Source organism: Nymphaea colorata, chromosome 10, assembly GCF_008831285.2.
Source record: "Nymphaea colorata isolate Beijing-Zhang1983 chromosome 10, ASM883128v2, whole genome shotgun sequence".
In the NCBI taxonomy this organism is placed as follows: Eukaryota; Viridiplantae; Streptophyta; class Magnoliopsida; order Nymphaeales; family Nymphaeaceae; genus Nymphaea; species Nymphaea colorata.
In genome coordinates, this window is record NC_045147.1 from 15,978,464 (window position 1) to 16,003,105 (window position 24,642).

The 24,642-nt window shown below is 39.5% G+C and overlaps 2 protein-coding genes across 2 annotated transcripts; both read left to right on the top strand.

Moving 5' to 3' along the window:
- The first annotated feature begins 422 nt into the window (after positions 1-422).
- Positions 423-4,868, top strand: LOC116262995 (protein NRT1/ PTR FAMILY 3.1). Its single transcript, XM_031642552.2, has 4 exons — positions 423-628; positions 906-1,123; positions 2,006-2,577; positions 3,861-4,868. Exons 1-4 carry the CDS (start codon positions 529-531, stop codon positions 4,726-4,728), a joined length of 1,758 nt encoding a protein of 585 aa, XP_031498412.1. The 5' UTR covers positions 423-528; the 3' UTR covers positions 4,729-4,868.
- An 11,606-nt stretch (positions 4,869-16,474) lies between these two features.
- On the top strand, positions 16,475-19,476 carry LOC116262836 (cytokinin hydroxylase-like). Its single transcript, XM_031642353.2, has 5 exons — positions 16,475-16,957; positions 17,107-17,336; positions 17,466-17,707; positions 17,822-18,197; positions 18,718-19,476. The coding sequence occupies exons 1-5, from the start codon at positions 16,681-16,683 to the stop codon at positions 19,135-19,137; spliced, it is 1,545 nt and encodes a 514-aa protein (XP_031498213.1). The 5' UTR covers positions 16,475-16,680; the 3' UTR covers positions 19,138-19,476.
- Positions 19,477-24,642: the final 5,166 nt, after the last annotated feature.

Here is a 24,642-nt window from a genome sequence, read left to right on the forward strand (position 1 = left end):
CACGTGATCCCTTGTCGTGCGGCAGGAGCTTGACAGGATCAGAGGCGATGATGTAAGGAATCTTATGTGCCAAACACGAGGTCGACCAAACTCTTAGTTAAGTTCTCAAATATTTCCACGTAAAAACCATTAAAAAGACTAGGCCAGTCCTTGCTTGATCTTATCATGGGATCCCCACGTTCGTAATTATATTTTATTACTATTATTTTTTTAAAGTTCACAAAAATCTGGATGAAATGCGGTAGCTTCTGGTCAGTTGGTCGGATGTCTGAATGGATGGATTGATTTTTAACAGAGGTCCAACTGGCCTCCTTTCACTATTGTCCGTTCCTTCCTCCCTTCCAATCGTAAAACTGGAGAATCTACTGTATGGTTTTCGTCTTTTCAACTTCTTGGCGTTCAACCGCACAAATAATTGCTCTCTCTCTCTCTCTCTCTAAAAGAATAAATGAGGGGCAGGTCGCAGTAGCAGGGAAGAGGGCAGGGAGGGTAAGCAGAAGAGTTCCGGCTCTCAGTAGAGCGCTGTTGATGCTGAAGAAGCCGGTGAGGATGGCAGACCAGCAGCAAGAGCAAAATGGGGAGCAGAAAAGGAGGAAAGGAGGGCTCATCACCATGCCCTTCATCTTCGGTCAGTCTACTTCTGTTCTCTCTTTCTTTCTCTGATAATTTACTGACTATAAGGCTCTTATGAATACTTCACAGTAGTTTTTTTTGGTTGTCTTTGAAAAGAAGATCACGAATCATGTTGATTTGATGAAAGTAAAGGTTTTTTTTTAATTCTTTGAGCTCTTTTGTGCATTCTGAATAATCGATTGCTTGATTCAGAGAGCCTTTTTCTGCATATGATGCCGCAACTTAGTGGTATTTGGTGTGCTTTTTGGGTGAAAATTAATTGATTGGTGCAGCGAATGAGGTGTGTGAGAAGTTGGCAGTGGTGGGGTTCGGAGCAAACATGGTGAGCTACTTGACGCTGCAGCTGCACATGCCGGTCACGAAGGCCGCAGTCACGCTCTCCAACTTCGGCGGAACCGCCAGCTTGACGCCGCTGCTGGGCGCCTTCATAGCCGATGCCTACGCCGGCCGCTTCTGGACCATCGCCGTCTCCTCCATTATCTACCAAATCGTTAGCATCTCTCCCCCACTCTCTTCCGTGTGGTGCTTGTATTTGTGGCTCAATCTTTGCCAGGATGCGATTTTGGCATTACTCTGAAGCTTGAACAACGGCCAAGTTCGTGATCTTTTTAGAGCTCGAACTTGGTCATGGTTAGCCGGAATATTTGTCAGTTTCTAGAACAGATATTCCGTGGGAATCAACCTTACCGAGTCAAAGGGCAACGCTGAGAAGGCCAGACTCGTACTGTATTACTATTAATTGTTTCACGTGGCTACACAGTAACTAAATTTGCTTCCTTAGCCGCATTTCATGAGTCCCAGCCAGCCATAGTCCTTCTGCACTCAGCCTTCAGTAATTAATTGCCCAGTTCTTTCAGTGTGGTGTGTTACAACTCGCCACATTGCTTTATTTTATTTAAATGTTAGCTCTGTGTGATCTTTTGTCCAATACTTCTGATCATCTGTTGATTCTATTATAAAGTTTAACTTTGTTTAATCTCTTACGCAAGTGTTAATCATAATTGATGTCTATCGGCTGACTCATGCTGCTACACGTCGAGAGAAAGAGACTAGCTGAAAATTAATAGACCAAAAAGACAAAGCTTGACCACTTACTTTCATATATATATATATATATATATATATATATATATATATATATCGGAATAAAAGCTTTCAATCACCTGAGAAAAAAGGAATTTCTAGAATATGAATGTGTGTGTAGAGTTGAATCTTTAAATAACTAGCTGTGTCAAAAGAACCAGTACATTGACCTCCGTTAATTATATAATATAAAACTTAGTTCATATTCAAAATAACCTTTTTCTTACATGGTAGTTTGATTATCTCATAGTTATGCATATAATAAACTGGTTGATCTTAATTGGTATAGGGGATGGTTTGCTTAACAGTATCGGCAGTGCTGCCTAGTTTGAGGCCACCACCTTGCAGCATCGATGCAAGTGGGAAGAAGATCTGCCTAGAAGCGACCACGTCTCAGTTAATGGTTCTATATGTGTCACTGTTGCTTACAGCCTTAGGAGCCGGCGGAATCCGGCCATGCTGCGTCGCCTTCGGGGCCGACCAGTTCGACGAAAGGGACCCCAAGCAGAGCACAAAGATATGGAACTTCTTCAACTGGTACTACTTCTGCATGGGGTTCTCCATTCTACTTGCAGTGACCGTCATCGTCTACATCCAAGAGAACGTAGGATGGGGATGGGGGCTGGGCATCCCAACGGTCGCCATGTTCCTCTCCGTAATCGCCTTTGTATTGGGGTACCAACTCTACAGAAACTTGAAGCCCTCTGGTAGTCCATTAACCAGGCTGGTTCAGGTGTTGGTTGCAGCCACAAGGAAGAGAAAGCTGCCTAACGCGTCCGACCCGAGCTTGTTGTATGAGAATGAGGAACTGGATGCCCCAATCTCCATCTCCGGCGTTCTCGTCCACTCAGATCAATTCAAGTGAGTTTTTTGCTTTTCTTTAGTTTAACAGAATCTTTGAGTGATGGCTGCTCTGATCTTCAGTTGCTTTGTTGATAGTGAAAGCAGCTTTGATTTTTAGCAATCATGTTGCGGGACACTTCCAATTAGACCACAATAAATAAGCATCTTGGTCTTAAGAATAGGTCGATGGCATTTTATCAAAGGCACACTTTTTAATTGGTAACATGATTCGTTTAGCTTATTTGCAGCAAAGACTAACTGTGGTAGAAGGTTTCATTCGGAAAGCTTGCCTTGAAGTTAATTTGAACATTAAAAGCTAAGTTATATACATGGATACTTATTAAAAAGGTCCACGTACTTGCGTCATCATATTCATTTCCAAAGTGGGTACTTTTTAGTGGGTACTTTTTACTTGAAACTGATTCAAACTACTTAATTGTGTTTGATTTAAGTTTTTCCAACTCAGTTTTCATTTTGTTTTTAGAGTTACAGTTTATTAACATGTAATGTTTTTATTTATATCACTTGTTTATTTAGATGTTGCTTTCATTTTATTTTATTTTTACTGAACCCCATGCATATATTTTTTAAAGTTACTGTGCTTATATTCATATCTCCATACCTATACCCGAACCATACCTATGCCCATGTAGCTTAGATTGAAAGATTTCAAAGCTTTTGGAAATCTTTGGTATATATATAGACAATATATTTTCTTTTTCAGAATGACCTTGAGTTACCTTCTGGTAAAGATAGAGAAATATATGGGAGGCACATACATTTTTCGAAGACATTTAACACTCGAAAGGGAAATACATATACCACAGATATCAGGTTAACTCACATAGGTCGATACAGAAATCGGGAAACCTCACAAAGGTGGCGACAAGTTATTGCCTGTCAATCGACAAGCGAGTCACTATCGAAAAAATTGGGAGAAAATGATGCCTGGTCTCGGATTTGTAGCAAAAGAAAGGTTCAACCCAAGAATGCATGCAATCAAGGGCCAAGGCATTTAATGTAACATTCTTGTGTAAAATTAACCTGAATGTGTCCAAAAGGAGTCATGGAACTGCAGCCAGTAGAAAAGAACGGCTACCCACCACCAATTGATGATGCCCACCATGTATTTTTTATGACAAAATTGGGAACAAGTTCCGTCATGTAAATTACTAAAATGTCCTTAAAACAAGAAAATTTGATCCTCTGCTGTTCTTTTTGTTATTCTTATCGAAACGAAGAAAAGTTCAGAGGTGGAAATGATAAGTTTGACGTGGTGCTTAGTGATGATAATGATGCAGGTTCTTGGACAAGGCAGCGATCGTGAGCGGAGATGAGAGCCGGAAGGCGGCAGAGGACGTCAACCTGTGGAGGCTGGCCACCGTTCACAGGGTGGAGGAGCTCAAGTCAGTGATAAGAATGGTGCCCATCTGGTTCGCAGGCATCATCCCCATCACGGCGTCGGCGCAGCAGGGCACCTTCCAGCTGCAGCAGGGCCGCACCATGGACAGGCACCTCACCCCTTCCTTCCAGATCCCCCCGGGCTCCATGTCCGTCTTCACCTTGATCTCCATGCTCGCCACCATCTGGGCCTACGACCGCTTCCTCATCCCCCTCGCCCGCCGCTTCACCGGCCTCGACCGCGGCATCTCCTTCCTCCACCGCATGGCCATCGGATTCGCTATCTCCGTCACCTCCACCTTCGCCGGGGGCTTCATTGAGCAGAGGCGCAAGCAAGCGGCGGCGGCCGCCGGCCTGCTCGACCACCCGGACCACACCATCCCCATTTCGGTTTTCTGGCTCATACCGCAGTACAGCCTGCATGGGATCGCCGAGGCCTTCATGTCCATCGGCCACCTTGAGTTCTTCTACGACCAGGCGCCGGAGAGCATGCGCAGTACGGCGACGGCCTTGTTCTGGACGTCAATATCCGCCGGCAGCTACTTGAACACCTTGCTGATCACCTTGGTGCACAGGACGACCGACTGGCTGCCTGATAATCTCAACAGGGGGAAGTTGGAATACTTTTACTGGATCATCACCATGTTGCAGGTGTTCAATCTGTGCTACTACATGCTCTGTGTGCGTTACTACACCTTCAAGCCGCTGAAGCTGCGTCCTCTTTACTCTTCCGCCGACGATCATGTGGAGCTTGCCGCTGCTCCGTGAAGCGCTCTTACCGGAGGCGCAGCTCCAGCTTCCCATATTTACCTAGTAACGCATTTTGAAGAATATATATATATAAGAACTTGTTCGTGTATAGAAATTTTCATGAAAATGGTTCAACCTTTCAGTGGGTACTGCTTACACATTGATGAATCAAAACAGAGATTCAAAAGAGAGAAAGATTGATTCGCTGGGATGTTTCCTCTCTTCAAACTAAACAAAAGAGAGAATAAGATGGATTCCTCCTTGGGCAACCGATGTATAGGAAGATATACACAAAATGCTTACAAATTAATTTAAATTAAATATTTCCGCATCTTAACCTGCCACAACATCAGCAAATATGACGGTGAACCTCTCGGCATGGTTATGATGCAAGAATCTCATCGGGGCTGATACATCGCCTGCTATATTACTTAAATTTGAGAAACCAAAACTTTGTAAATGTTGGATATATATGGCTTTGGACTTGCCCATGGACAACATATGCTTTAAAACCTAAAGTGTTTCTCCCGAGTTGGAGAACAAATTGAATTAAGGATGAAGGTTGGGGGCTGTACCCAATACTAACTTTTATACATGTAACAAGAATTGTAGGAAAAGGATCCTCATATGCTGAGACCTTTTGTATGCTGAAAAGCAAGAGGCTGCGATCTTTTGTCCTGGAAGAACTTGTTAGGCTTTTAACCATTCTATAGTCTGAATCAATCGAACATATAATATGCACAGATACCACGTCAAGGAGAATGTAATTATCTTACACAAGAAAAAGAAAGTTATCATTTTTTGAATCTAAACCATGTCTGTGTTTCTTTGTCAAGAACATGCTGAACTGCTGATCATACTTGTCTACGTTTAGTTCAAACGTGCAATTAATTCAGATCCAGGAAACTTTGATTTAATGCTTTTTTCCTTGGCCACGACAATTCATGACTTTGAATGTTTCACAAGCAAAACCTCTTGTTTTGAACCTTCTTTAGCGGCCTGGTGTTATCGACCAAATTTTCTGGTAAAACTTTAACTCTACATCGCCGAGTATTGTAGCCCGCTTCTATATTCGATAAATTTCTTTGGCTGATTCCTCTAATCAATAATTTCTTTCTAATGCTTGAGTTTGGTTCAGATGTTCCACGGCAATAGGACATGTCTGAACCAACTCTTTCGGAAGCCCGGGCGCCCCCTTGTCTTCCACGCGTTAAAGAAACAGGAGATCGTTCAAGAAATGAGCTAATGAACTATTGATGATTATTAAATCCCTGATAGACACTTATTCCATGACAGAATCTGTTAAAGATTCTCATTCTTGAGAAATAGTTTCATAGCTGTGATTTTGAGAATGGTCTGTAAACTGCATATATATACACATACTTGAGCTCCTTGCTAGCCATTTATGGCTTTTTTAATGTCAAACCAGTGAAAGGCTGTGAGCTGGGTTGGGATCCAGTAGATCAGAATATATTCAGGTAAGTATATTTACATTCATGTTAAAAGAATTTCTCAAACCATACTTACCCAGAAACTGAATGGATGTGAAGCAATATGAATGTGAAGATGATTTTTCCAAGAATAGTTGGATAAAGGAAAAGAGTGTAAGAGAAAATGGTTGATACAAAATGAAAACAAGCTTGAAGACAATAAAATGATTAGGAAGTGAGATAGGAACAAACAAGTGTAGCATTTACAGTAAACTGCACATCTATTCATGTAAAAGGCATTAAAAGAAACATCAAAGAAGCGACCTCCTCTTCAAGAGAAATACAGCTTCTGGCTCCTATAGGCTATTAAAGCATTTACTCCTCAAGTAGAAGCTTCTAATAACTATGGCAATCGCAAGCAGAGTAACGAATCTTTGCATTGTCTGCAAGATCAGGATTATGCATAAGAGCTTAGTTAGATTAGTTGCATGTGAGCTCCAACAGAAATGTAAGTGAGTGTGTGCGTGGAAGGAGTTGTGCACCGTTCAGGAAAAATCTACAATGAATTGTGTAGACAGGGAGCAGCAGGAAATAGCAAGAAAAACGACAAAATTAAGGGGAAGCAAAGACTAATTCATGAATTCGTTCGACAAATGCACTTATTACATGAGTGGCTGTCCCATCTATATTTTGTAGGTTAGAAAAAATAGAACAATAGAGAGCAAATGTCACTTATTTATAGATGAAAATTAAAGCTAAAAAATAGCAAGATGATCATTTTCCTGACACCGAGAATGATCATAAAGTAAATACTAACTTGATAATTGATCACCGACAAAATTCAGAAAAGGTTTTTAATACTGACCCTAAAATTCCTACATCTAGATCCAAATTAAGTGGTGCTGGTGGACGCTCTTGATCCATGGAATCTGTACCACTTTGCAAACAGGAACAGGTCAAAAGGGTTGTAAATAGAAAAATCAAATTTGAGTAAGATCCAAGATAGATGCATGGCGACTCATTTAGTTACAATATCCAAGCAGGACTTCACTTGCTGAAATGGATTAAATGGATGTGGAATATTTGATCCATGTGAATCGCGAATCTAATTAATTAACAACTATCCCTTTCAAGTTCGCAGCCAAAGCCAACTCAAGCCGGTTCAAGGTGTTGGGTACGTTTAGGCTGAAATTACGGGGCTCACATTCTACTTTGGTTTTGCGCATAGGGTGTAGGAGCATTAATGGCCAAAAATGGGCTCATATTGAGTCTATTGGCGTCGTGTAGGAAGCCAATTCAAGAGGGTCAGATTCAATAGTTGGTTTTGAACTGCAATCGATATTAACTGGATTCGAATTAGATCAGGATCCAAGATTGGTTTTGATTTCGAGACATGGGCTTCGTTTTGGCGTCCTGATTTTGCTTCAATTCCCAGAGCACATTCAAATTGCATGTGCTAAAGTTGTGATAGATCTGGATTTGACCTATTTTCCAAATTTTATGAGGTTTCGGGTGATGGGTGGACTCCAACTCCTGAATCCTTTTTAAGAACTTTGGGTAGGGAAATAGGTCCTTCAACTGGCCCATCCACTGGAGAAACAGATTGAATGGAAGCAAGTCATATTAATCTCTACGGGATAGTTTGTTGTGAGTATTTCATGCATCTGTCACAACCTTTTGGGCAGATTTATTAGGCACACACAAAGTGTCTCTGCTTCTGCTGTCAAACGACTCTTATGGTCCACAAAAAAGTCAGAAGAGATAATTTATATTTGATTACGGTAGGTTTCTAAACTCATCATATACGACGAATTTTGGTTCAAACTAGGTTCGATATAGCAGTCGGATCGGGTTGCAAATTGGGTCTGCACGAAAAGTATTGGGTAGGATCTGCTGGATTAGGGCGCAAAATCATTGGGATGTGAAACTAGTTTGTATGTTGGTTTGATATATGGAAAACGGGGAATTTTGCTCTTTTATACTTGCCATTGGAGCTGAAACCGTACGTCCATACAGATGAAATATGATGCGATCCATTTTGTTCGAAGTTAAAAAAAGAAAGCGGAAATTAATTAATGACTCATTGATATGAACTAACTCTACTAATGCAAGTCTCATGTATCTATAAATGGAAACTAAAAGAAAGCAAGATAGTTTTCAGCTTACCTACGCTACATATGTATAATGTTAAAGGACGAATATTTTCTTTCATAATTGCCTAAGCGAGATACCTAATTTAAAAGATTAGAAACCTTTTCCTTTATTTTATTAAACAAGAAAATTAATTCCTAAATCTGAAAAATTAGTCTAGATTCAAATGGATTTTAGCTGGCCTGAGTCGAATTAAGCGAGACATAAAGTTACTCTGTTCTAGCTCAGCCGTCAGAGTAAGAATCGTAACCTTCTTATTCCAGACGATATTTCATTTCAGTGCTCTGTCAACGAGTTCATAATGAACTTTTGAAAAGATTTATGTTAATACAGGTTGCATTGGCATTCCGACTAGGCGGCTTACATCTTTAGCTTTTGACCTTCTAGATTTGAGCTAGCGTTGTGACTGAATTCTGTGAAGTGATTGATATGAATTAAGAAAAATTTTCTCAAGAGATCAGACTGGTGAAAGAATGCTTTCTTCCCGTGATGAAAGCGATGTTTCTAGATCTTGGACTATCATGGTGGTGTTCCAATGATGATAATGATGATGATGATGATGATGCCTCTATAAAATGTAAGGGATCAGATTCATGGGCAAGCACTAGAAATCATAAATGGTAAATGTCTACCACTGATTTCCTGCCCCATGTTTTTGCATGCATGACAAAGGTGGCCTTGCTTTCTCTCCCTCTTTAAGCAGCATGGCATGTGCGGATATCAACAAAGTGCCACATGATCAGCTTCAACTATTCAAGTTCCAATACAAACAGCAACATACAGCAATGAAACAGATGAGGATGATAATTTCTCTCTTAGACTTCCCCACATTGTTTTTGTCTGTGGCGGTGAGCCGCAAAAGGAGAAAGACCTCTCCCATTCTTTTGTTCTTTTTCTGTTTGTTGTTTCATCTCATTGCCGCTAGAAAATTCTGTTCTGTCATCTATTTTGTATGGATGCCAGTTGAAATTATGAAACAGGACCTACTGTACATATTATGTCCACATTTACTTCATCATCAACTTCTATCATGCATCTTGCTGTTGCATAGCTATGCGCATAGGTGCTTTCTTTGGCCCATCTGCTTTTTGAGTTGCTGGTGCGGTGTTCATCTTTTAGAGGCTTGTCTTCCATTTTTTTAAGCAAGTTGGTGTTAGAGAACAGCTGCCACTTTATACACCATCGAAACCAGGTTGGAGATTTTGGCCTTTTGACATCGTATGTTAGGCACGATGACGGCCAATGAACCCACAGCCTTTATTTACACGCCGCTCTGCCGAAGCCTATTATATATATATATATCTTCGCATGTATATGTGATGATGAAGTGGCTTTCATTGAGGAAGAATATTTCAAGATCACCTTTCCCTTATTGGGAATGGGAACAAGGGAATCTTGAAAGATCAGATCTCAGTAACTTGTAAGATGTGTTGCAGAACTCCAAATCTGTGTGCTTCTATGAGGCACTGTGTGGGGTTGCAAACCATGCACCTTTTTCCTTTCCTTGTTCCGCAACAGGCCATCGTTGACAAGAAGGTGAGAGTTATTGCCTGTGTACATATATAGGCCACATGTCCACAACACGTGAAAAACTGTGGCAGATGTTAGCCTAATTTTTCCCCAACAAAGAACAGTGGGTAGTCCATTTTTCTTCTCAGGCACGGCTTTTGAGTTCAAGCGACGGTGGAATTATGATGTGATGTTGGCTTCAACTATGTGGTATTGATGTTAGTGAGAGTCTTTTTCTTAGTGGTCTCTGAGGTGCTTTAGGTTATTAGGCAAAACCGTAGGTTACTTTTTCAAATGAACCTGTATGTACATATATACAAAGAGAGAGCGAAAGGAAAAGAGAAAGAAAAATTAGCTACGAAAACTCTTGTACGAGATTTGAGGGGAATAATTAAGTTGTTTATTCATATGTAATCAAAAGGAAAACATTAAAATACAATATAAAAGCTAAATTGTTTTTTAAAAAGTTTAAAGATATTCTTCAAGGGATACAAGTGCTTTCATTTAAGAAAACTCATAAGTTTCTTTTAAAAAGTATTTTAGACTCCTAAAAAACTTGTCTTTTATATTCGTAATCTAATTTAATTTATACTGTCAGTGCCTTAGCCCAGCTGGTGTGGGTTTGCCAGCAACAAAATTTTTATTTATTTTTACATATTTTTATATAGATGTCTTGTAATTATTTACTTATATTTATTTATATATGTTAGAGCCCTTAAAAATTAAGAATTTAAGAGCGCCCTACTGTCAAATCTCCTTCCAATCAATAATCTCATCAAAATTTGATTGGCTACTGTCAAATCTCCTTCCAATCAATAATCTCATCAAAATTTGATGTATAATGTAGCTACTTGTTTTACTAAACACCCATGATACGAAGGTAGGACAGTCCATCTTTTTTATTGCAGGGCCTTGTGAATCTTCATTTTGTATTTTTATTGTTTGGTTTATCATGGGCATGATAGCGAAAAGGGGGAGGAGAAACCCGTTCCTATGACTATAGGGCGGGCTGGTCGATGGCTTGGATGCCGGCGTCCGGCGACGAATCCCCTCTCGCCCCTCTACCTTGCATGTTTAGGGCTGAGGGGGATTCTTCCCACCAACTGATGGTGGTGCTCAGGCCATTGGCTAGCACTACTTGATGGTTCTTGACTGTTTGGCGTCATGCTAGCTGTGTTCAGGCCCTCGGCCGACACCACCTGATGGTCCTGGACTATCTGAAGGTACCGGCCGACGGCTTGGGCATTGCTGTCGGGTGGCGGCCTTAAAGAATCTCCCCCTCCCCTCTACCCCTCAATCTCTGCAGCGAAAGGGGTAAGGAGGATTCCTTCTCCTAGCCATCGGATGGCGGTGCCCAGTCTTTTGCTGACACCGTCCAACCTCGCAAAATGCATGATTCCTACAAAAAGAAAAAAAGAAGAAGAAAGAATTCTCAGCCTTTATGATCAAACCAGATGTCCTCCGTGTTAAAAATTTGTAGAGTTACTGTTTAGTGACTATATATATATATATATATTAAAGTTTTAGTGGTTCGGAAAACCGTTATATGTCATTGGTAACTTTGAGATGAAAAGTTTCAAGTGAACCTTGCGTATACGTTATGTGTGATCAAATCCTTCAAATACCACCAAGAAAAGGAGTAAACGGTCGGCTCCTTTTTTTTTTTTTCCTTTCCCGTTTCGCTTTTATCTTTTCATTTTCTAATTCGCGGATCAAGGTCACGGCCTAGATGATTTAGATAGTCGAATGTATCAAGAGCTTTTCGTTGCTCAATGGATGCGCTCAAGTTCTTTTGATCCGGTGGTCGCTAGTAATGATCGATAGAAAATAAATAACTAGCAAGTAGCTTAGTTTGAGGATCCACTAATCTAACCTTGCCAACCCTGCTTAATTATGTTGTTAATTATCCTTGTCAATATGACAAAAACTTGTTTAGTTAATGTTGCAAGAAAAAATACAGATTCAAACACGATAACATATTCCAAATTTGAATGTGGACACTGATATACAAGTCCAACTATAAATCAATCGGCTGGATATCCTAAGAACTTCAGCCCGACTCTAAGACAAATGAATGACTACACATGTATGCTCACACCAGCCTTTATGTATCTCCACTACTGCTTAACATCCATGATAGGGCCTACATCTGTTCTGAATCTGCTCTGCATTGTACAGTGGATGGTGTTTTTTGATCACCAAGATATCACTCGACATGTTGTCCATATAGAACCCCAGCAATCCAGGCTTCTCAAAATGCTGAAATGGCTGATGTTGATGTCAAGAGAGAACCACTAAGATGTAAAGAAGAAAAGGAAACAAGGAGGAAGAAAAACCAGAATTAAGTGGTTCGGTTTCAGTAAACCTACATCCATCAGTAAACCTACATCCACGGCCAGAAAGAAAACTCTTGCTTCCTTTTCTTATTTTTGTTTCATGTTCATCAATACATTGTATAGACTGTAGAAATCATCGTGAGAGATTTTTGGACATAATGGTTTTGTCAGTTTCACTCTTTTCTTCTAGCGTTTCAGGTTGAGAAACGTGAGCCAGATCAGGGTCATTATGACCTTTCTTTGTCTCTTCTCTTGTTAACGTTTCATCTTGAGAAACGTAGGCTGGAGCAGGATCTTTCTCGTTTCCTCCTGGCGTTTCAGGTTGAGAAGCGTGCAGCATGAAAACTCCCATTTTGTTCCTTGCCGCTGTTGATATCATAGTTGGAACGTTGCAGTTGAATTGGGCGTTACAGCATTTGAACCAAGACTTTCTTTTTAGCTGGATTGCTCATGATTGTCGTGGGCCACTTTAGGAACAATTTTCTTTAATAAGGTGTAGATGCCTTTGCCACAATTTCCACATTCTCGAGAATGCAGAGGGAAAGTGCTTTGCAATGGAGCCGTTCCTTTGTAATGCTTGTCATGTCGAAAGGACATTGCCAAGTTGGTGCGAGTGAAAATATTGTATAAAGGAGACTGCCTTTTACAGGTGCGCGTACGTGTCTGAATTTATAGTGTATGGGCCAATATTCTCACATAAATATCTACCTTTGTGGCGCATGTAATTTCTTCTTTTTTCGGCGTTCTTGTTCTCTCACAAGTTGAAATATAAGCATTTTAGCATCATAAAAAAGAGTTAGCCGGAGAAAATTATGGATGTTACTCATCTACGAATGAACTGTAGCATGTGCGATAATCAATCTAGGAACTGTAGCATGTGCGATAATCAAGTTGAAGAGTGCATCGTTTAAGTTGCGAAAAAGCCTAAATCCCCAAAGATATAGTTTCCACCTCTCCTGTACCACCCAAAATGGATGCACTTATTGAGCTGCCATCCTCATCATTCATTGTTAATAGATCATTACCATTGGAAAAAAAAAAAGAGGGAGAAGCAGAAGCGGATGTCATGTCCTTCAACTGGGAACTCATTTTCCAAGATATTGCAAGAAGCATCTCATGTTCTTAGTTCCTGGACCAACTGGTGAAAGAATGGAGTAGAGATCTCAAACTGTGTGAAATTTCTGTGCTTAATTAAGGTCCATCTGGAATATATATTTTATCTTATCGTGCAATAGAAACACCTAGATAATTTTGTGCTACATCACTTGCAGCATTCCTAGTCCTCCTATTAGTAAAGCACTGTACTTTAAATGTTCATAACATTTTTTTTTGTGATATCAACAAACTTTTTCTTAATGAACCCGATATTTTAACTCCCCAAATTTTTTTCAACCCATTTCAAGTTTTTGACAACCACCTACTTCTCTATGAATGTCTAGCCAGGCACATCTTCTTGTCCATATCACTTTCTAGATATATAAACTAAGGTTCGTTTGCCTATAACCTGTAGAATGGGGGTTTCAAGCTCAATTAGAAGTAGGGATTTATTTGCAAACTTGTAAAAAAGAAGGAAGTTATTCGAAAATGGTTGGTATTGGTGGCTGTCATGAAAAAATTTCAAATGTCAATTCTAAACCACGGTAGCTGTCATAGAATGAGGGTCCTAATTAGGAAATTGACTATATATTTGTCGATGTATGTTGAAATACATAGCTCTTTTATTTCATTTTTAAATTCAAAATACTTAGTTGACGGGTGTCTCATTTCAAGGGTTGTAGCGCATACCGGAATAGGTTTCGAAGTATGATTTGTGAACTTTAAGGGTGGTGAACAAGAAGAAAGACCCAGAAAAAACCACTCACTCATTCAATAAAATTAAAATTGATAGTTGATTGGTGCCTCACTTTCCATTTAAATTTCGAAACAGTCGTACATTTTAGAAATAAAAAAATAAAAAGAAAAGTAAGGGCATCTACCTCCTCCTTCCCAACTTTTAAATGTACAAATAATCTAAACTACTTTAAATCAATTTAAAAATAAAAAATAAAAAACAGATATGCGCCTGCATCCAGCGGCCTATGTGCCTGCCAGTCAATACTCGTCATAACGTATTGGCCAGTATAACCCTATTTTTTTTCATTTTATACATTTTAAAAATAAATAAAAACGTTTAAATCGATTTAAAAAAAAAAAACATGTAGCTGCCCGGTATCATGTCCACAAGGAGCTCTGACAAGACCATGGATCGCATTGTTGCTCAGTAACTCAGTCAAGCAACAACCGACCTCAAGATGAAATTAGATGCATGGCCACCACCGACTTAATTTGAATTCTTCAGTTCCTCACTTTTATGGACTCAATCCATATGGGCTACTTGTTACTGTTCAATGTTAAGTCTCCTCTAATATTGCAAGAGTTTGGAACAAAAGCCTTTCTAATACGGCAAAGATATCTTTTAAGATTAATAAGAAGTGCAAGGATGTGCAAAGACACTAAGGAAATAATTTGTGAGTGTTTCATAAATTTGATTTAAAAATTAGGCAAATTAATGTTGTCAAACAACTTCTAAAGGACATTAAAATTGACCACGAAATGTTTGGGAATCAATAAGAAGGTTTTCTTTGTAAAGTTTTACTAAAAATTAGATTACTATATGTACCCGATCTAGTTTCATGACTGCTTAATTAATTATCTGTACCTTAACCTTTAACTCTCTTGAATGTAAACTAAAGTAAAGTATCGTGCAAGGCAACTTCGAACTGTCCACCAGATTAAGTTAATTTCATGCGAAGTCATTATTCAAACTTCGAAGACCAATAGGGAGGATGTGTTTTGACAATGACTCGGAAATAAGTAAAAGGGAAGATATCGACAGCTATATAAGCTTGCGTTTTATTATCAGCGCATTTGACTATTAGTAACCTTCTTCTTTTTTGGCTGCTGGACTGTAATAGGTTACAAAATGAGTTGAGATCTGAGAGAGCTAGTCTTCAGGCAACCAAATTGTTAATATAATCTTTCTTTTCTTTTCCTGAACTGTTGGTAGGCCCATTCTTTTTTCCACCAAAAGTAATTGGTAGCCAGACTGTTCATCAAATGCCTCCGCCGCCGGCCCGCCAGCGTCAAATTTCTGCAACTGTTTTGAATTATAAATATTTATATATATAAAGAGGGAGCAGAGAGAGAGAGAGAGAGAGAGAGTAATTGGTAGCCGGACTGTTGTGGAACACAGTCCATATATGAGATGCCACGGCCGAAGAAGAATAACATGAACAAGAGAAGTACTACTGCATCAGCTGCGGAATCAGAGTCCGGCCTCACATAATTTAATTGAATTCGAATTGTATTAATTTGTTATTTGCATATTGGACGGTGGACCTTGTCTACGATTCACTGTCGGCTTGCTGTAATTTGACTATGAAATGTTGCCATGAAACTTACTAACATGGCTGGAGATCCACCATTGAAATAGAAGCTTTCCAGTTTTCGTTCGCTGGCTAATTTCTTGTTGCTTTCTTGATTTTCTCTCAGAATACTGCGTCACTATAGCAAAGTGGTGAATTCTTTCAGGTTTTGTAAATAAGCATCTGGTTCAGCATTATGTATGCGAGAGAGAAGACAAGTGACAGACGTATAAGACCAAGCAGAGGAGGGTACGTTGTAAAAGCATCTGAAGGTTTAAATAGAATAAACTATCAAATGAAAATGGTTTCAGTGGCATAGTGGCTGATGAAAGTCACATGCAACAGTTGTTCAATCATGCAAAGGGAGTGCAGAGAAAGCACTACCAATCTCTGCACAAATCAGCAGCATCAAAGGTGGACGGTTCAGAGAGCAAAGAATTGGAAGGATCTGCGGCTCTCTGTAATTGGAGAATTTGGGCGGCCTGCCAAAATATATAGATTTGAAAACAATGAAGATGGTAACACACAGACGAACCATACAAGGCCCATAACCTCCCACAATGGCTTCCCAAGGAACACCACCAACAAAAACTTCTAGAATCTGTCATTCTCTTTGTGACCTAGGTAAGGTAAGCTACATACCAAAAGCAAGATCACATCCCACTTCGCAGATATATTTATTAGGATCTAATAAGCACATTTGCATAGAAAAGAGATGAAAAAGTAATGAGTAAATCTGCAGGTTATGATGAAAGGGAAGAAAGCAGAGTTCCAGCACACGGAATTGGCTTCTCAAAACAAGGGTATGACTCAAGCGCTCGTTCCATTTTCCAATGACGTAAGCTCATTCCCATGCACCTTTTATATTTTTCTCGTCACTGAGTATTTCCCCATGGCCTTTTTTATTCTCCCTCCCTCTGCGCACTGCTGATGATTATTTATAAAAGGGTGCCGAGTCTTACCTTAATCCCATCGACTCGCTTCGGTGGGATTCTGTTATCTTCCACGCCATTTTTTCTGATTCCTTATATTGATCCTCTTTCTGATCCCCACATAGACAGTTGATATATGAGGAAGGCATCAGGAGTCTAGGGATATATTCTCGCTGTGTACTTTATACCAGACAAAGTTATAGCAGCCATGGCTGTCCTTTTGCTCATTGTTTTGATATTGGCTTCATGTTTGGTGCTAAGAGTGGCCGTGGAAACCATCTGTGTCTACTGGTTAACTCCCCGACGCATCAGACAGTTCATGGAAAAGCAAGGAGTTCGTGGACCTCACCCACGGTTTTTAGTTGGCAATCTTTTCCACATGGCTTCTCTTGTCCAGGAGACCACCTCCTCTGACATGGGCTCTGTTCACCATGACATCGTCGGAAGACTCTTGCCTCATTACGTCCTCTGGTCTAAGCTATATGGTAAAAAGAACAATAACCAAACAGTTAAAAAGGGAAAATAAAAAGATAAATTAACTTTTCAATTACGTCTTGATCCCTTTGCTCTTGTCTGTAACCTGCCTGCAAAACCAACTCGATTCCTTAACCATGAAGTTTGCTTCTGTTTGCAGGAAAAAGATTCATATATTGGTGGGGAGTTGAGCCAAGGATGTGTCTGTCAGAAACGGAGCTGATCAAAGAGCTGCTTTCTGCTAAAAATAGCCAAGTTTATGGAAAATCATGGCTGCAGAGGCAAGGGGCGAAGCACTTCATTGGGAAAGGCTTATTGATGGCCAATGGTGAAGAATGGGTCCATCAACGCCACATAGCAGCACCGGCATTTCAAGCAGACAAGCTCAAAGTAAGAAAAGAAGGGAAACATAGTAGATTCTTCTTTTTAAATTGCTTGGAAGGAAGGATGCCCTATTGTTGGATCTGATTTTTTTTCTTCATTTTTCATTCTTGGCCTTGTTCTGGCTTTCCGGGACAGGGGCGCATTGGGCATATGGTAGACTGCACGAGGCGTGCATTGCAGTGCTTGCGTTCAGCAGCAGAATCGGGACAAACAGAGGTGGAAATCAATGGCTTCTTCAACAGGCTAACTGCAGACATCATATGTAGGACAGAGTTTGACATTAATTATGAGAAAGGCAAGAAGATTTTTGATCTCCTTACCACCCTGCAGCATCACTCTTCTAAGGCAAGCCGGCATCTATGGTTTCCTGGTAGCAGGTGTATCTCTTTTAGCCATCACCATATCTTGATGATTTTCAACCTTCTTCACTTTTAGTTAGATCAAGGTTGTTTTCCGGAGAAGTTTGACATCTATCTATGCTCTGTTTGTAGGTTTTTTCCTAGTAGATACAACAGAGAAATCAAGAGGGTCAAGGTGGAAATAGAGTATCTACTGATGCAGATCATCGAGAGGAGGAGAGACGGAGTGGAAATAGGAAGGAGCGCCTCCTACGGCAATGGTTTGCTTGGGCTCTTATTGGAACAGGTTGAGAACAAGAATTCCAAGTCTAACTTCACGATACAGCATCTTATAGACGAATGCAAGACGTTCTTTTTCACAGGCCACGAGACCACTGGTCTCCTTCTAACTTGGACAGTTATGCTGCTTGCTTGCAACCCTTCTTGGCAAGAGAAAGCCAGGGAAGAAGTGCTCCGAGTCTGCCAAGGCTCACCTCCTTCTGCTGATCACCTCACGAAGCTCCCTCTGGTAAAGATTCCTAAGCAACTCACCACCATCTTCTGGTTTAGTAATTTTTTAACTGCTAATTCTGCAAAGCGAACTATGAATATGACTAGTTGTAAGATCCAAAGGTAGAGTCATGAGAGAGGAACAAAAGTAGACGACTCCTAGGGATCCCCAGAAGCCAAACAGAGAGAGCCCTATGATTTTATGGGAAGTCTAATCTTTAAAGCAGCCACGGCCACGTATTCACAACTTGGAACACTTCCGATTGGAAGGGTAGATTGTTTATTAATATTCAAAAGCCAGGGGAGATTAATTATCGAGAGAAGCCATGTCTATATACTTGCATGCGTGTCGCTTATTGCGCAGAAGGATGAAACGTAGTGAACATGATGCTTTTCATTTTGACTGCATTGATTGATTGATTGAAAGATTTTGAGTGAGAGATAAAGAAAGCAAGAATTTATTTATTAGTTTTAGAAGCATAGAGATGCCTTTACTGCCTTCCATGGATTGACAGTTTGGCGATATTCTGGGTGTGCAGTTGGGCATGATTCTGAACGAGTCCTTGAGGCTGTACCCACCTGCTGCACTCCTACCCAGGCAAGCATTCGAGGACACCATGCTGGGCGACCTCCAGATTCCCAAAGGTCTGTCCATATGGATCCCAGTGCTGGCGATCCACCACAGTGAGGAGCTCTGGGGGAAGGACGCCAATGAGTTCAATCCAGAGAGATTCGCCGGCAGATCGTTTGCCTCAGGCAGGCACTTCATGCCATTTGCAGCAGGACCCAGGAACTGCATCGGCCAGGCCTTCGCCATCATGGAAGCCAAAGTGGTCTTGGCCATGCTGCTTTCCAGCTTCAGCTTCACTGTCTCTCACAACTACAGGCACGCACCCGTCTATGTCCTGACTTTGAAGCCTAAGCATGGAGTGCAGATCGACTTGAAGCCTCTTCAGTAGTGCTGTGATTGATCCTTCATTAATTTTCTTAGCTTACCACTTTCCTGTTTTCTTTAACTTATTCAAAAGCCGATGAAGCCGACGCTGTAACTTGGGTCTTAAGGTGGAGTTCCCAAGGGAGCACTTCAGTTGCAGGTCTCCTAGTTTCAAGCTGGTTCGGGAAAAATATTTTCTTTTCTCAGCATGCAGGTGGGTCTAGCAGCATATGGACAAAAGAGAGCAGCCTAATGTGTCAGCAGCCAGCTTCTTTACCAATCTTCGGTTTTTTTTTTCTTTCTTCCCTACTGTTTGCATATGTTGCAGATGCTAATTAATGCAGTCAATGGGAAATTCGTCTTCAATGGTACTAGACACTGGAAAACATGACGTAAACGATTGACCCTCTCTAGATCGGGACATGCAATAAAGTTTAATTTAGAAGTCATCTAAGTCATGAAAACTCCATTTGAACGTCATACGAAACAAATCTATAGCAAATTTTAAAAGGGCCAATCACCAGCAAAGGATGGGGGCTACACTGATCAGCAACAGATACGGATATGGATGACCCAGTGTAGCATCCACAAGATTTTCCTCAAGATTGCTGTTTCGATAAAAAACCTAATGAGCTAGGAAATGAAAGCATAAAAAGCATCTTTTATCATTCTTCTTATTTTTCTAATGCGGGAGTAAACGTTTAATTAGTATTGTCTATTTCTTTGTCCGAAAAGGTCCATAGTGCATATACATAATTTGGTGATTAACTTAATGTGGTCAAGTTGAATGTCAGGAGACTCGTTTTTTCTTAGAATGACATGAGAGAAAGCTGAGACAAGAAAATAGCAAGGTTGGGTTTGTTTCAATTCAGGATTTTCGATCCCTTTTATCACCTGCACATTATGAGGACTACCATTTTCATCACACATGTTGAACTTGGCTGATCTCAATCCGATCATAACGATTCCAGTTTATGTGATCAATTCTGAACCAAGTCATTGCAGTGAGTACCAAAGTCAAGTGCAATATTATTTTGTTTACAGAGTCAGTTTTGGGATCCATCATATGGCCAGTCGATTTTGGATGAATTGGGTCATGATAATTTTCATTTTTGAGAACAAGTTTTTACTCTTCGGATAATATTAGCTTATACAAATTGGAATTGATTGATTCTAAGGCGCAGAATGAAACCAACAGTGTTCCACGTTCTTTTTAAATCTGTCGAAACCAGATGCAAACACGTGTTGTTTTTGTCGCATTAATTTTAGAGGATGTAGGGTCAAGCGATGTAGCTCCACTGCTCTAGAGTCATCACAAACTCCACTACTATGTGATATACATATTTAATCAAACTGTGCCTAACATTTATGTATATCTATATAAGTTGTTAACAATTTAGAAAATCACTTGTGATATTAGTATTTGCAGCACTCTGCTGATTGCCACTGATAAGGTTTTAGACTTTGGAACGATGTACACGACTCTTATTTTTTATGTTCTAGTGAAGGGGTCCATTGTGCTAAACCACTTCCCCTTGAACAAAGGAGGACCCTACAACACTTACGTTAGTTAAAATAAAGAGACTTTATAAAAAAGCTAGGTTGGCAAGCCGCTGACTTTTCTCTGATCTTGATGTTAATTAGCAGTATTTCTTGCATATGTTACTAGCTAAAACAGAGTTCTTTCCACTTTAATTGAGCTTAAGACCTTCAAGTTGCAGAAAATAAAGTTTGTTTTTGCTTAAATTGGAATAAGGGAGCCTGCCCAATTGCCAATTTTAAATATCCTGAAAAGCCAAAACTGGTTAAACCAACTGCAACAACTTCCCATTGACAACCTAAGGGCATAAGCAGTAGATAATTAATGGCATGCATTGGAATTTGTAACCTGAATTTAATTGTAGCTGATCAATCAAATACATAAAATATGACCTCTCCGGCCCATAGGGCCAGTCTTTTTACAGTGGTTTCTTAATTTAGGAGCGCAGCAGAATTTTTTGACTGTCCAATAAATTCTCAAACGGACATAATTTTACAGTCTAATGACTCATAGTTTGCCTCAACCAACCATTATGGATTTGAATACTTCAATCCACTAAAACGCACACCCTTAATGCTCGTAACATGCATGATAGATCCATTTGACATACAAGAAGGATGGTGAAAAAGAAGGTACGCAAGTCTTTGAAGAGGTTGGTGCAATGGTCAAAGTAGGGGCATGTAGGTGACTAGTTCTTGTTTTGAATGCCTGAGGCATTAACTCCTTGTGCTACAAACAAGGAACCACATGACATGCAAGTTGAAGCATGGTAATGGCAGCATCCCTGATGTACAGAAAGCATGTCCTTTACCTTACAAGAATGAGAGGTTGAGCATAGACTTCAGCTCTTATCTGAACAGTAGGATGAAATACTCATTCAATTCACCTAAAGAAAAAAGATATGTAAATGTGTTGGGCTTGGATTGGATATAACTATTCTCATTTTCAAACATTGGATATTGCATAACCAAAATTGAGTTTGTACAGGATTTGGATTGGATATGACTATTACCATCTTATACCATAGGACATTGCCTAGCCAATATGAGAGTCGGACTCACAGTCGGCTGTACAGAATACAAGACGTGGTCACGCCCAATTGTCAGTTAAATTAGGGTATAAGGTCAATCTGATAAAAAATTCGAATTTAGCTACTAATTGGACCAGAATTTCATTGAGATCTGAGTAATTGGTTATGGATTTGAATTTACATCAACTCCCAGAGTGATAAGAGAAGCAACGATAAGATTGTGATGCCGTCGTAGTCTCTATGGGGTTGTGCCCCACTTTGTGCAGTATGTTGCAACCTTGAACCAAAAAAGGGGCCTTACGAAGAATGACCATTGCGGCCTTATTTTTAAAATTACTTTAAAAGGAAAAACTTTCTTTTACATGTAGGGGCCGTTTGACAACAGTAACAATATGTTATTGTTTAATATATCTGCCTCAAATCTTAGGTTATATTCGTGGAACGGTATTTTAAGTGTCCAACATCTAGTGGTGGATACATAAAATAATAACATGCTATTAGTATCGCCAAACAGCCCTTTATTACCTAGTTGATGTTTTAAGGTTATGTTTCCTAAAACTAATCATATGAAAGTGATCCCATGCTTAATACTTCCAAAATTACTATGAGAACTTCGAATCAATGTAACGGTTAGAAAAATAAACAGTGCACATTTAGCTCATAAAATGTCTACACAACAAAAGAATATGATTTTTATGTTGATCACTGTAGTTTTGAACATAAGCATCACATTTGACATTGTTGGCTTTACAAAATAAGTCTGAAATGTAAATGTCTACTATAATGGCTTTGAAATAAAAAGTGCAACGCAGAGGACCATCGATCTAAAGAAGAATCGATGGTGAGAGGGAGGGAGAGAAAAGGTCTCTCTGGTTTGGGAGAAAGAGAAAGGATCAAACGCCTGAAAAACTTTACACGTAACCGCACTTTGGGTTGTGATCAACATCACTTAAATTTATAACGATTAAAGACGATATATGAATGTCATGTAGCTGAGCGATTGGTGACAAGACAAGGATAAGATGTGTGATCTTCGTCCAATCATTTATTTGGATAAATGCATACGTATAGACGTTTTTTAACATAATGACAGCTTCGTGGTTTTCCATATCGGCTTCTCCCCAATATCTTGATACAGTTCGAGGAAACTCCTCCTTCAGTTTACGGAATCTCTGCCTCTCTTGTGACAGAAAAAGAGAGAGAAAAAAATAATATATTGCTTTTAGGTTGTTTTAGAGAGAGACACTTGAATACTTTTTTTTTTAAAGAAAATTACAAAAGTTGGCTCTACAAGTGTGCAAATAATTATAAAAATCACCCTCGAACTTTGAAATAACATTAAATAGCGACCAATTTTCCCAATTAATTTCAAACAGCGTTATTAAGGGAAAACATACAAAATGGATGAATTAGTTACAACATTTCCTTTCTAAATCAAAATTAGCTCTAGAAAAAAAGAAAAGAAAAAAAAAACATTGAAGAAGTAGTTTTCTAGTTCATTCATGTACAATTTTTTTTTTCTTTTCTGGTGACACAGATGCTTGAGAAATAGTTGAAAAAAATGAGTGGCTAGTTGATGTTTTCCATTTTTTTTTTCTTGTCCGGAAACTTAGGCTTCATTATACCTGGCTTACCTATATATATGCCTCGTTTACATGCTTAGCGCTTTTGGTCTTGTCATCTTTATTATTATTGTACTATCTGTACATATCTCGCATTTACCTCCCATTAATTAACTCTAGTGGAGATTCCGTTGCGAACTCTGCAGCTACGATTTGGCGACCTTTTTAAGATAGTCAAGAAAGTCGTTCCTGAATTCTTTCTCAATGGTGCTTCATCCAAAGTCAAACTTAAATTCACACTCCAAATCTTCATTTTAATTATTCATGTAGAAAAGGGGAGAGTCTGACCTTATTTTCCTAAATCGAGTAAATCAAGGGCAATCAAGAGCCGGCGAGGAATTTTCTGCTGAAATATTTTTTTTGAAAGAATTTATTTTCACTAACTTAAGAGAAGATGAATCATGTTAGCGGGAATTAAACTGGTAATACGTTATTAACGTGTTACAAACCTGACCAGCAACGCTATATCCCTTGAGAAACTTGCCTCAAATCCGATACTAGTGTAAGCTCTTTTAATTTATCTAATTAACTTACGGAAACATTTGAGTAGCTAAAGAAAAACAAATAAACTAAGATCCCATTATGAGAAAGGAAGACTTTTCCTCAATCTGAAAGTACTTTTCCTGCTACAATCTGAATAATGAGAAATACATTTTTTTGTGAAAGGCAATCACTCAAAGTTCTACTCCAAGTATATAGTTAATTCAGTTTTTTCGTCACCTAAAAGAAAAAAAAAAGAGGAGAACTTTGGCACATGTGCATTATATCGAGTAGGTCCGGCCTTCAAAGATCAATGGCTCAGACATCCCAAATATTTACGACTTAGAAAGTTTGGTGCTGTTAATATACTCGAAAAGGAGAAAGAAACAGAGCATTGGAAGATGGTTTCCTGCAAAACAATGTCCTGCTTGATCTTGGTTGGAAAAGACCGCCCACGGTTTGGCCGAGGTGGGTGCTGAACTACTCTCAATATACAACAACTTCTACTTTATGTGCATTGAAAAGTTTGGGTTTCGGCCTTCTAATCAAGTGGACGATCTCTATGGTTGACAGTGGCGGAGCCACCACACTCACCTCTACCAAACAATTCATCTCTACAAATCTATAAACCTCCAACATAAATTATGGATCCAACCAAATCGGGAGAGAATCAAATAAATTAGATCTTTTTGAGAGTGACTTCGTACCCTTTTGTCTTGACCCTCATATTCCCCAACCAAGGAACATGATTACCCACTAATAAGAGGCTTGACCCAACTCCATGTTCAGCAAATTGGATTTCATCTGGTTTCAATGTTAAATCATATAGAATCTTGTGGATGTATTGCTCAATGAAGT